The sequence below is a fragment of the Aquarana catesbeiana genome, linkage group LG10 (assembly GCF_042186555.1).
Source record: "Aquarana catesbeiana isolate 2022-GZ linkage group LG10, ASM4218655v1, whole genome shotgun sequence".
NCBI classification, from domain to species: Eukaryota; Metazoa; Chordata; class Amphibia; order Anura; family Ranidae; genus Aquarana; species Aquarana catesbeiana.
In genome coordinates this window covers 6,634,525-6,648,318 of record NC_133333.1, presented here as the reverse complement: position 1 = coordinate 6,648,318, position 13,794 = coordinate 6,634,525, and the positions used below count along the sequence as shown (strand labels likewise).

Below are 13,794 nucleotides of genomic sequence, written 5' to 3'. Positions count from 1 at the left end.
TTATACTCATCTCCCCGGGTTCCTGGAATAGAAGAAGTATTATATTCATCTCCCCAGGTTCCTGGAATAGAAGAAGTATTATACTCATCTCCCCGGGTTCCTGGAATAGAAGAAGTATTATACTCATCTCCCCGGGTTCCTGGAATAGAAGAAGTATTATATTCATCTCCCCAGGTTCCTGGAATAGAAGAAGTATTATACTCATCTCCCCGGGTTCCTGGAATAGAAGAAGTATTATACTCATCTCCCCGGGTTCCTGGTATAGAAGAAGTATTATACTCAATTCTTCTATTTCTGGTTCCTGGAATAGAAGAAGTATTATATTCATCTCCCCAGGTTCCTGGAATAGAAGAAGTATTATACTCATCTCCCCGGGTTCCTGGAATAGAAGAAGTATTATACTCATCTCCCCGGGTTCCTGGAATAGAAGAAGTATTATACTCATCTCCCCGGTGTTCCTGGAATAGAAGAAGTATTATACTCATCACCCGGGTTCCTGGAATAGAAGAAGTATTATACTCATCTCTTTGGGTTCCTGGATTAGAAGAAGTATTATACTCCTCTCCCCGGGTTCCTGGAATAGAAGAAGTATTATATTCATCTCCCCAGGTTCCTGGAATAGAAGAAGTATTATACTCATCTCCCCGGGTTCCTGGAATAGAAGAAGTATTATACTCATCTCCCCGGGTTCCTGGAATAGAAGAAGTATTATATTCATCTCCCCAGGTTCCTGGAATAGAAGAAGTATTATACTCATCTCCCCGGGTTCCTGGAATAGAAGAAGTATTATACTCATCTCCCCGGGTTCCTGGTATAGAAGAAGTATTATACTCAATTCTTCTATTTCTGGTTCCTGGAATAGAAGAAGTATTATATTCATCTCCCCAGGTTCCTGGAATAGAAGAAGTATTATACTCATCTCCCCGGGTTCCTGGAATAGAAGAAGTATTATACTCATCTCCCCAGGTTCCTGGAATAGAAGAAGTATTATACTCATCTCCCCGGGTTCCTGGAATAGAAGAAGTATTATACTCATCTCCCCGGGTTCCTGGAATAGAAGAAGTATTATACTCATCTCCCCGGTGTTCCTGGAATAGAAGAAGTATTATACTCATCACCCGGGTTCCTGGAATAGAAGAAGTATTATACTCATCTCTTTGGGTTCCTGGATGAGAAGAAGTATTATACTCCTCTCCCCGGGTTCCTGGAATAGAAGAAGTATTATACTCATCTCCCTGGGTTCCTGGAATAGAAGAAGTATTATACTCATCTCCCCGGGTTCCTGGAATAGAAGAAGTATTATATTCATCTCCCCGGGTTCCTGGAATAGAAGAAGTATTATACTCATCTCCCCGGGTTCCTGGAATAGAAGAAGTATTATATTCATCTCCCCGGGTTCCTGGAATAGAAGAAGTATTATACTCATCTCCCCGGGTTCCTGGAATAGAAGAAGGATTATACTCATCGCCCCGGTCTCCTGGAATAGAAGAAGTATTATACTCATCTCCCCGGGTTCCTGGAATAGAAGAAGTATTATACTCCTCTCCCCGGGTTCCTGGAATAGAAGAAGGATTATACTCATCTCCCCGGTCTCCTGGAATAGAAGAAGTATTATACTCATCTCCCCGGGTTCCTGGAATAGAAGAAGTATTATATTCATCTCCCCAGGTTCCTGGAATAGAAGAAGTATTATACTCATCTCCCCGGGTTCCTGGAATAGAAGAAGTATTATACTCATCTCCCCGGGTTCCTGGAATAGAAGAAGTATTATATTCATCTCCCCAGGTTCCTGGAATAGAAGAAGTATTATACTCATCTCCCCGGGTTCCTGGAATAGAAGAAGTATTATACTCATCTCCCCGGGTTCCTGGTATAGAAGAAGTATTATACTCAATTCTTCTATTTCTGGTTCCTGGAATAGAAGAAGTATTATATTCATCTCCCCGGGTTCCTGGAATAGAAGAAGTATTATACTCATCTCCCCGGGTTCCTGGAATAGAAGAAGTATTATACTCATCTCCCCGGGTTCCTGGAATAGAAGAAGTATTATACTCCTCTCCCCGGTGTTCCTGGAATAGAAGAAGTATTATACTCATCACCCGGGTTCCTGGAATAGAAGAAGTATTATACTCATCTCTTTGGGTTCCTGGATTAGAAGAAGTATTATACTCCTCTCCCCGGGTTCCTGGAATAGAAGAAGTATTATACTCATCTCCTCGGGTTCCAGGAATAGAAGAAGTATTATACTCTATTCTTCTATTCCTGGTTCCTGGATTAGAAGAAGTATTATACTCATCTCTTTGGGTTCCTGGATTAGAAGAAGTATTATACTCATCTCCCCGGGTTCCTGGAATAGAAGAAGTATTATACTCATCTCCCCGGGTTCCTGGAATAGAAGAAGTATTATACTCATCTCTTTGGGTTCCTGGAATAGAAGAAGTATTATATTCATCTCTTTGGGTTCCTGGAATAGAAGAAGTGTTATACTCATCTCCCCGGGTTCCTGGAATAGAAGAAGTATTATACTCATCTCCCCGGGTTCCTGGAATAGAAGAAGTATTATACTCATCTCTTTGGGTTCCTGGATTAGAAGAAGTATTATACTCATCTCCCGGGTTCCTGGAATTGAAGAAGTATTATACTCACACCCTCTGGTCCTTGGTATAGATGTATTATACCTTGGTATAGAAGTAGTATACTCACCTCTCCAGGTCCCTGGAATAGAAGTATTATATTCACCCCCCCCCCAATAGCTCCCCGGAATATATATATATTATAGGGCCTGGCTCTTCTACGACCCCCCACCCCCCATCTATTCCAGGACTGCAGCCTTTGTTTGGATCTTCAGTACTCAACACTTCTGCAAATGTCCAATTCCTGTGACCCCCGGCCACCTGCTGTGGTTTCATCCTCTGACCCCCCTCCATCATGGTCTTCAGTGACATAGGGGGTCAGTGGATGGAACCACAATGTACAGCAGGGGGGACACAGACGTCCAATACACCCAGAACCCCCCCCCCCCCCCCGGGAATTACAGCCAATTCATGCACAGCTCTCTCATTGCCGCCTCCCTCACACACCCTGGTGGTGTACATGGAAGTTGCGGACCACAGAATCTCCGAACAGAAGCCCCCAGTCCCACCCATATAAACTGTGAACTGTGTGCTAAATTTCCCTGCAATACTTTATATTGATCTCTGATCAAAGGTCAATTTTGAATGATCTTAGAAGGGCTTCCTAAGTAGATTTAATTCAGCCAACTAGTTTACAATCCCTGTTCAGCTCCGCTGTTCATGAAGAGGCAGGTGTTGGAGGACTCTCGCTTATTTGTTTTTTTTGGCACCAGGCCGGGCTGTCAGTCACTCTGCAGAAATCTGGCATAATCTCAGCTACCCAAGTGAACCTATTAGAGGTGAGGATGCCCCAATAAACAGCTCAGTGGCTCCTATTCTCTGATAATGATCTTGAAATACTCTATACAGGCGTCGTAGGGCGGCATTTAGAAGGTGTGCGGGGTGTAAGCCGCCACAGGGTTATCCTGGCAGGGATGATCTTACCGTCGTCAATTCCTCTTCATTAAATTTAAAATATCAGAAAGAAGTAACTTGTTTTTCAGGGACTATTTAGAATCACAACGGACACACAATCCATGAGCATATCTTATATTAATCTGTATATATTCTCAATATTTGTTATAAAAATACATATGATAGAGAGAGAAAGATGGGACTTTTAAGGTGCCACAAAAAGTTGCAAATAGATATATAAAAATATCGAATTTATTCATACAGAAATATATAAAAACAGGATGTCGTCATACAATAACCATATATTGAGTAAACGGCAGTAACTTCTCGCTCTACATGTTTCGCCATACCATGGCTTCCTCAGGAGACTTCAGGTAAGGACTGCATGTATGGTCACTATAGAGTAAAAGCGATATATTATAAAATGCATAGTTGATGTACAACATCACTTCATAAACACAAATATACACAAGAATCATAATTTTCTCAGATGTGCATTGACTTTGGAACTAAACCCCAAAACATCCCCACCTGGACTGTGATGCGCATCCCATATAAACACCATGTGGCTCAGATGTGGAAGGACATTGATATTGCGGAGATATCTGGTGTACTACAGAGGAGGACATAAAAGCTCCTAAACCGGCCCGTCTACAGAAAGGATATATTCTTTTATATCTCAGTACAAAAAAGACATTGATTGAAATATATATAAAGAAGGGATCTAACCTACCAGTCCATCCAACATTTGGGGTCTGTTACTAGGTGGCAAGAGAAAAACCAGTCCTATGAGTAATCCCATTTAGTTGACAGTGTTGGAAAACAAAACGAAGACTCCTCAGCGGTCATGTACCCTAATTGTCAATCAACAAAGGGAAAGCCATTAAGACATTTTCTAATATATCGATTTTACTCTATAGTGACCATACATGCAGTACTTATCCCGAAGTCTCCTGAGGAAGCGATTGTATGGTGAAACATATCAACAGAATTAACTGCTGTTTACTCAATATATGGTTATGGTATGATGACATCCTTTTGTTTTTATATATTTCTGTATGAATAAATTTGATATTTTTATATATCTATTTGCAATTTTTTTTGTGGCACCTTAAAGGTCCCATCAGGCATGTGGTGCCTTTAACTATCCAACCTCCAGCAAAATATTATATTTATTTGTTATAAAAGACAATCCTATAACCAGAAACTTTCATCTAGACCAGGGTTCTCCAAACCTTGGCCCAAGGGCCACATCCGGGCCTGCTACAAGATTGTATCCGGCCTGCAGCTGATGTGCACAGCGAGAAACAAGAGGGCACTCTGAAGGAGTTGCTGGTGGCAGACAGAGAGGAATCTAAGAATGTAGCAGAGGTCAAGGCATGACGTAGACGGTAGATGTATCTGGTAAAGTAGCAAGGTTCAGGGTAGGCAGCAGACAGAGGTATGTGGTAACTTGGTATTTATCAGGGCAGCCGGCAGAGAGTAGAGGTATATGACAGCATAGCAAAGGTCAGGGAAGGCAGCAGAAAGTAGAGGTATCTGGTAATGTAGTAAAGGGAAGGCAACAGACAGTGGGGATATCTGTTAACTTGGCAATCATCAGGGCAGCTAGCAGAGGTATCTGCTAATGTAGTAAAGGCCAGAGCAGGCAGCAGACAGTAGAGGTTTTTGGTAACTTAGCAAAAGGCAGGTCAGGCAGCAGACAGTAGAGGTATGTAGTAACTTAGCAATAATCATAATCGGGGTAGCTAGCAAAGGTATTTGGTAATGTGGCAAAGGTCAGGGCAGGCAGCAGACAGTAGGGGTATCTGGTAATGTAGCAAAGGTCAGTGCAGGCAGCAGACAATAGAGGTTACTGGTAATTTAGCAAATGTCAGGGCAGGCAGCAGACAGTAGAGGCATCTGGTAACATAGCAAAGGCCAGGGCAGGCAACTGACAATGGAGATATTTGGCAATCATCAGGGCAGCTAGCAGAGGTATCTGCTAATGTAGCAAAGACCAAGGTGGGCAACAGACAGTAGAGATATCTGGTAACTTGGCAATCATTGGGGCAGCTAGGAGAGTTATCAGCTAATGTAGTAAAGGTCAGAGCAGGCAGCAGACAGTAGAGGTTTTTGGTAACTTAGCAAAAGGCAGGTCAGGCAGCAGACAGTAGAGGTATGTAGTAACTTGGCAATAATCAGGGTAGCTAGCAAAGGTATTTGGTAATGTGGCAAAGGTCCTGGGCAGGTAGCAGACAGTAGGGGTATCTGGTAATGTAGCAAAGGTCAGGGCAGGCGGCAGACAGTAGAGGTCACTGGTAATCTAGCAAATGTCAGGGCAGGCAGCAGACAGTAGAGGCATCTGGTAACGTAGCAAAGGCCAGGGCAGGCAACTCACAATAGAGATATCTGGCAATCATCAGGGCAGCTAGCAGAGGTATCTGGTAATGTAGCAAAGACCAAGGTGGGCAACAGACAGTGGAGATATCTGGTAACTTGGCAATCATCGGGGCAGCAAGGAGAGGTATTTGCTAATGTAGTAAAGGTCAGAGCAGGCAGCAGACGGTAGAGGTTTCTGGTAACTTAGCAAAAGGCAGGACAGGCAGCAGACAGTAGAGGTATGTAGTAACTTGGCAATCATCAGGGTAGCTAGCAAAGGTATTTGGTAATGTGGCAAAAGTCCTGGGCAGGTAGCAGACAGTAGAGGTATCCGGTAATGTGGCAAATGTCAGGGCAGCCAGCAGACAGTAGAGGTATCTGGTAATGTAGCAAATGTCAGGGCAGGCAGCAGATAGTAGAAATATCTGGTAATGTAGCAAAGGTCAGGGGAGGCAGCAGACAGTAAAGGTATCTGCTAATGTGGCAATCATCAGAGAGGCCTGCAGAGGTTTCTGGAAAAGTATTAAAGGTCAGAACAGGTGGCAGACAAAGGAATCCATGAACATAGCAGAGGTCAGCTAGAGGAACAAACAAGTCTGGCGCACTTAGTCAGCAGGAAACACCATCACAAGCATAGAGGTACAGACTACTGAAGTTTAAATAAGGCACCTTCTGGACTAAAGACCTATCTGGGGGGGGGGGGGCTGGGAGGCATGTATAGAGGCCCATTGCCTGGCAACTGACAGGAGACCCAGGGGAGGTATAGGACATCGGAGACCAGGTACTGGCATGGATTAAAAGGATGTGCTGTGCTCAATTGCTTGGCAACTGGGAGGCAAGGCAGCTCTGGGAGAACAGACGCCAGCCACGTAAGAAGCAGGTAAGTATTTTTTGTTAAAAAAAAAATAAAGAAGCAGGTAAGTATACAGGCTGCCTAACAAGTACCTGGCAATCAACTGACCAAACCCTCAAGTCTAATAGTATCAGCTAGATCCACCACAATCAGAAGTTTCAATTTCCTTCATCAGGTGCACTAATCTAGGTGAAGGACTGATCAATGAGGTCCTCCGGTGTTTGTTTCTGGCACAGTGTGCCATTTACCCTTTATTCACCAGCTTTTAGGTAGCTTGTGAATTAGTCATGAGCTAATGTGATATCGACGACTTAGCTTTTTTAGTTAAAGCACATGGTAGGTTTGGGTTTTTTGGTGACCCAGTAGCTACCACAGGTGGTCTTGCAGTGTTTGGGCCCTGGGCTCGGTTCTCACCAGGGACAATGTCTTTCTGGAGTCTCCCATGTTCACTTGGATTCTCTCGCCTCGTCCACTAGTTTCCTCCCACAGTTCAAAAACATTGCCTTCTGCCGACTCAATTACCCTAGACTGCTATAAATGTGTGCATCTGAATTTTTCACCCTTTGAAATACAAATATTGTCTTTTTTTTTTCTATAGCTAGAAGCAAAGCAGACACTTCATAATCTGGCATTTTCACCAGGAAAATTGCCAACTTTAAACAAATTCCCCTCATTTGCTGTTCCCAAGACACACTGCCTATAGTTCGCGTCTCCTGAAGATTCTGCTTTGGGAAAGATAGCACTTTGAACGTCATGCGGCATTGTATTTTGGCACAGTGTCGGCTAATCTTCCTTAAGAGACTTGCAGTCATTAATATTTCCAGAACACAGTGGATAATATTCTCTTCCACCTCAACGAGGATTCAGTCTACAGATACGGGAGATGTTTATGTAGCCTGACCAACCCAGCTGCCAGCAGAGATTTTATCTTACCTAAAAATGTAAAAATTCTAAAAGTTTATTCAGTTTATGGACACAGGACTTGGAAGACCCGTGTAGCCACCTGTCCCACACGCATTTTGTTCAAGTCAATACAAATCAAATGCACGTTACTTTATTACAATTTGTTCAGTTTTGATTTGTTGTTTTTTTTTTTTTTTTTTTTTTTTTTTATAAAATTTTTTATTTTCAGTAAATAGTATTTTCCAACGCAATGGAAACCGATGAATCCAAACTATTAAAATAGAGAAGAGGTAGCCATAACAGCCAAATGTTGGCCCAAAAACTGCCTTAATCTACCCCCCATCCCTCCAGGTACAATGCATTGTGTAGAATCCTCTGCATTTTCTGCATCTAAGATCTGTTCTTACACTGGTTATTTTTTTTCGGTGGGGGGAGGCTACACATATCTATTACGAAATGTACTAAATAATGGTTACTTTAGACCAGGGGTGTCAAATTCAATTACATCGTTGGCCACATCAACATTATGGGTCCCCTCAAAGGGCTGATTGTATCTGTAAGACTAGATCTCCAGAAACCCCCCCCATCAGCTGTCAAGAGCCCCCCCACCCTTAGAAGTCATGGGTTCCTCACCCTCTCTTACATAACAATGCACCCCCCCCCTTACCTAACTGGTAACTAGAAAGCAGAAAGTGCAGGATCTAGAGGAGGACCAGAGGAGGGCTGAAGTCAGCTGCTGGAATCTGCTGAATGCTGAAACCAGGGACGGTCGAGAGGAAGGGGTTCCGCAGCTGCACAGAGAGGTGCGGGATCTGTAGGAGGAGCTCTGTCCACCACTCCGCTGCTGACTGTTAAGACGGAGGTGGGGGTGGGGGGGGGGGTGGGGAAACGAGCCTCTCTGCAGCTGCACGAAGAAGCGCAGGATCTGACAGAGAAGTCCTCTCCTTTTCTCTGCTGGTGACTGCTGAGACAAGGTGGGGGCAGAGACAAGGGGGGTCTGCCGTAGAGGTGTGAGGGCCACATGAAATGGCCTGGTGGGCCATGTTCTTTAGATATTTACTGTAAGATACAAGAATACATTTTTACACACATTTTCTTTATAAAAAGAAAAGTTAACCCAAGAGTGACCTTTGCTGACCTTTTCTTTATATGCTGCGAAGTCTCCTGGCTCTCATGGTCACCTTGTGACTTAAAGAGGTCCTTTTAATCATGGCTGCACCCCCCTCCGCTGGCACCGCCATTTCTGTTTGTTGGGCATCCTCACAAATGCGCCAAAGGGCTCTGCCCAGGCTTTAGGACCTGGCAGAGCCCTGTGGCGCATCTGCGCATGTAACGAGTGTTGCATGCATGCGCAGAAAAAACAGAATTCCTCTAACTGACTGTGCCATCCTTGGGTGTGTGCGGAGGGGAGACCCACATGTGCACAGATGTACCGTAAGTCTCTGCCAGGTTCTGAAGCCTGGCAGAACTCCACACAACATCAACACACATGTGTACAACATCATTCTCGCCTAGGTGAGAAAAGAGCAAGTTCTGCCCTGAAGCACAAAAAAAAAAAATTAAAAAGCAGTTAAAAAATATCCATTTGTGAAAGAGGAAAGGGGCTGGAGCCAGATGCACACATAAACATTTAGTGTGAAGGTCCGCTTTAGAGTACACGGTCACTGACCTGGAACCAGAAGATAAAGTCGCTGACGCTGGACATTGCCATCGTCCATCTTGTAGGATCTACAAACTCCATGAGGGTCTCGCCTGCCTGACCTCAGTGGTCCTGAATCCATACCATCAAGGCGTGAGGTCCCTCTTTGAGACCCCCCCCTGCAGTTTTTTGTTATGATCCAAGTTATAGACATCAGTATAACTCAAATCTACCACGAGCAAGGTGACGAAGGATTCCCCGATACCGTGTTTTGTTTTTTAAAGTGTCATGGAATATTTATGTATACATCACTGGATTGTCTATGCATGATTCCTCTCTCATCCCCCTGATGAAGGAGATAAATACAGACTCCGAAATGCGTTGGATTGAGGACATCCATTGACAGTACCATTCTGTATATGTGCAACTTCCAGTGTGTTTTGTTATTTCCAAGTGTATTTATCTGTGGTAAAGCTTTTTAATAATGTTTTTTTGCATAAATGGATATTTTTATATATATACAGTCAGAGTGCCTTAAAAGTCCCACCCCAGAGGTTTATTCTCTTTCTATGGAACCAAAAGGTAGCTAATGAAGACAGAAAACCTAACTTGCATGCTGGTTCCAGGTTGGTTGGCAGCACGGTGGATTAGTGGTTCGCTCTTATGCCTTGCAGCACTGGGATCCCTGGTTCAAATCTTGGTCATGACACTCCAAAGATGTGTTGGCAGGTTAACTGGCTACAAATTGGCTCTAGTATATATATATGTGATAGGAACCCCAAGTTGTAGGCTCTCTGAAGGCATTTACTGATGTGAATGTATACTGTATACCTATTGTGAGAGGTTTACGTTACGCACATGAGTACAAATAAACAAAACTTGACTTGATTTTGAACATAAAAATTGAACGCATTTTTCTTTTTAGGGCTCAAAGTCTGTTGCCACTTCCATGTAGTGGTGGCTTTATGTAGGGTCTTATATAGGTTATTAAAAGACAAATTTCTTTCAACAACAAAACTAATATTTCTAATTGTGTCTTCAGGTTTATTTCAAGAGGGATGGGGAATTGATAGAAGTCATTCCCATGCTGGAGCCGCCACCTGCCGCTGCTGGACTGATGAATAACCGGGGCTCCCGGAACCTCCTAAACCGTGACATGGATGATACTAAAATGCAAAAATCACTTTTACTTTTGGACACGGAGGAACGAGGACCAAGTTCTTTCACAGAGATGCCATTCCGTGGACGCACCTCTGACCAAGGGCCCATGTCCAGCCCAGTGACCGAGGCCATTCCAGAGACAGTAGTTAGCCTGGAGTTCCCACGTTGGGTCCACAGTACAGACCCTACTTATTTCTTCCATCAAATGCATCTTCCAATGAGCGATGGGACAGTGGAGGTCCGAGCTATGCTCACTTGGACCCTAAACCCACAAGTAGACAATGAAGCGCTCTTCAGCTGTGAGGTCAAGCACCCGGCACTGACCATGCCCATGCAATCTGAGGTCACATTAGGTAAGTGGCACAGTACACTTTCTTTGTTTGTCAGCAAATGTCTCAATGGTTTGTAGAATACTCTAAATACATTCCAATTGTTTATACACAAATTAGCTTTGTGGCATTCTGTGTGCACTTTTTTCAGCCATAAGATGCAACCATTACAAAGCCAAGCTAAAGATTCTGCTTTTTCTCCACCTTTATTAAAAGGTTGGTAGGTGGTAATGAAAAACGTGTGCCGCTCAGGCTACAAGGGAAAGCAATCCTGTATCCCCCACTGAGAGCGCAGGCCAGGGAAGGAGCATGCCAAACAAATGTTGAGCAAAGGATAGATCCCATGGAGCTGCACATCAATCCAGACCCACTGGTATTGGAATGAATGGCAGTCTCAGCTTGGAATCCTGCCAGGCCACGTCCCTAATGCGTTTCTCTTCACCCCTCGGAGCTTAATAATGGGGCCGTCCTCAACGTGTTTCACTCTGCCCCTCCCTTAACCATGGCTAAGGCTACCATTCATTCCAATGCCAGTGGGTCTGGGTTGGTAGGTGGTGTTCTACATCTCGGAGCAGGGATGGAACTTATCACTATGGGTTCCAGAACCATTACCCAGCATATGTCTCAACACTAGGCTGTTTAATGGAGCCAAGTTGCTTGGTTTAGGAGCGCACGCTACCGACAGGTCCACAATTAGGACCTGCCCACTTTTTCAGTGTTATTAAGGGTCAAGTGCCACCAGGAAATGTTATATTTGACTGGTCAGTGTTTAATTATTTATTGGGTTCCTCTACAGCAAACCACTGCTGTAGAGGAACCCAATAAATAATTAAACACTGACCAATCACATATAAAATTTCTCCAAAATGCGGGCCAGATGCAGCCCTTTGTTTCCCCATATCCAACCCTTGGGGGTACTATCCCTCACACTAACACCAACAATGGGGACAAAACTGGCCCTTTGTATAGAAAGTTTGGAGAGCCCTGTTCTATGGTAAAGTGTTTTCTTGTAGAAATTTCTGTCTGCGCTCTCTCCCCAAAGCCACAACAAGGTGTTACTGTTCAGCGGCTGGACTTCCCAATGATCTATTCTACATTATAGATAATCCATAGGTGTAAATTGACCACCATTTGGCTCTGTAATGGCTTCACCATCTGGGTGGAAGTGTGAATTCTAGTCCCCAAGAGAGGTTATATGAAGTCACCACTGGAAGTCACTTCATATATAACGCTGCCATTGCTTGCTTGATTACGCTAGTCAGGTCACTGGGTTGTTGCGGAGGACTTTTTAAAAAAAAAAGTAATGCGATTCCAGGTAATGCGATTCTTTCATGGTGAATTTTCCATCGCCTGGGCTTGTTCTCAGGACACCTATGAAGGCCGTGTGATGCTCAGTGAAGTCGGAGGGAGGGGGGGGGTGAATAACTTACTGGTCTGTTACTGGAGAGACTTGCATTGATTTCCCAAGGAGTATTGCCTGAAGTCTGCCTGCTTATACCAGCATTTCATTGCCATTATTGCAGGCAGGAAAACGTTGGGGAGTCATATAAATCATGCTGAATGTGAAACATAAAATGATTAGATTTCAAGAAATCAGACATTCAGGCTTATTCAATAAGGCATTACAAAGAGCAGTGAGGATGTGCACCGTGTACTGAACAACCAGTCTGTTACTGCCGTTATTTGAGTTTCTGAATATTTGTCATGGATACCTGTCTGGGTTGCCCAGGTCCTCAATTTGTGGCAGGAATGCAAAGCTAAATTTATTTTCCCATTTTATTCTCTTAGAGAACACTTATGATAAATTCAAGCAGCTGCTTCCACACTCTTCCAGCTGAGACTGACATCCGACAATGGGAAAGCAGAAGGCGGTAGGGAATGAAGGTGGATTGAAAGGCTTCACATAGACCTTCCATGGTCTCTTTCCTGTATACCCTTAATGGCCTATATAGGACCTTCCAGCCACCCCACCATTTAACAAGCCTTAAATGTTGAGGGGAGTCTTACCAAGAGTGAGGAAGCACCCCCCTTTTAAACACTGCCGGTTCTTTTCTTCTGTATGTTGGTACAAAAACTGGCAGCATAGTCTGCGTGATTTGGGCACCATTTCGTAATAGCAACCCTACATCATAGTGCTGATTTTATATTCCACAGCCCATGTATGAGGCTGCTTTACTTGTTGTTAAAGTATGTGTCCAGCCAAAACTTTTTTCTTCGATTAGGATGTCGTGGAGAAGGCTTAGAACCTTCCTCAGCATTTAATAGTTATCTGGGGTGCCATCAAAGAAGAGTTCCAGGAATGGATATTGATGCCTAGTCACATTGGTCCAGCTTGGACCAACTATGTATTTACAATACAGGTGGGATCTCTCTAGAAGTTGTCAATCATTGTAGTAGGCACTGCTACTCCAGTGATCTCCACTAGCTACCGGGTCCCGTCACCACCCCGCCTCTCTACCTCATCCAATCAGAGAGCACTTTCATTGAGAAAAGGCAAAGTGATTTCTGAGTGGCGCCATGCCAACCTGGTGACCTCTTTTGCTCACAAGGGAGCAGGGCAGCCGCTCGGCCTGGGACCTGGACGTTAGTGGAGATCACTGGAGTAGCGGTGTCTACTACAGTGATTTCCAGCTTCTAGAGCAGGGTTTCTCAACTAGGGTTCCTCCAGAGGTTCCTTGAGCAATGAGCAGTTTCTGCCTCTCAGATAAGTTCCCACTGACACCATTGCTCTTTTTAGCTATCTGTAAGAGGGTAGTACTTCCTACTGACCACAAGTGTAAGGAGCATTCTTCCCACCGACTATCACACTAATGTGTCACGAGTTGTAGATATAGTCCTCTTTAGCAGGGGTTCCTTGAGACCAAAAAGTTATTTCAAGGGTTCCTCTATGTTGAAAAAAGTGTTGATAAGGTATATAGATACGTCAGGAATCAGCAGCAGGGATAGGCAGATCTGCGTGGCTACACTTTACAAACTGAGACCAGACTGTGTATGCTTTAGGGCCAATTCACACCACATGCA

General features: G+C 44.0%; 1 protein-coding gene across 1 annotated transcript in view; it reads left to right on the top strand.

Annotated features, from left to right (window-relative positions):
* Positions 1-13,794, top strand: part of IGSF21 (immunoglobin superfamily member 21) — a gene marked incomplete in the record, with an annotated part of 572,073 nt that overhangs the window by 444,911 nt on the left and 113,368 nt on the right. The window contains 1 exon segment of the mRNA XM_073601561.1: positions 10,326-10,797. Within this exon segment, the coding sequence (XP_073457662.1) occupies positions 10,326-10,797 (472 nt within the window).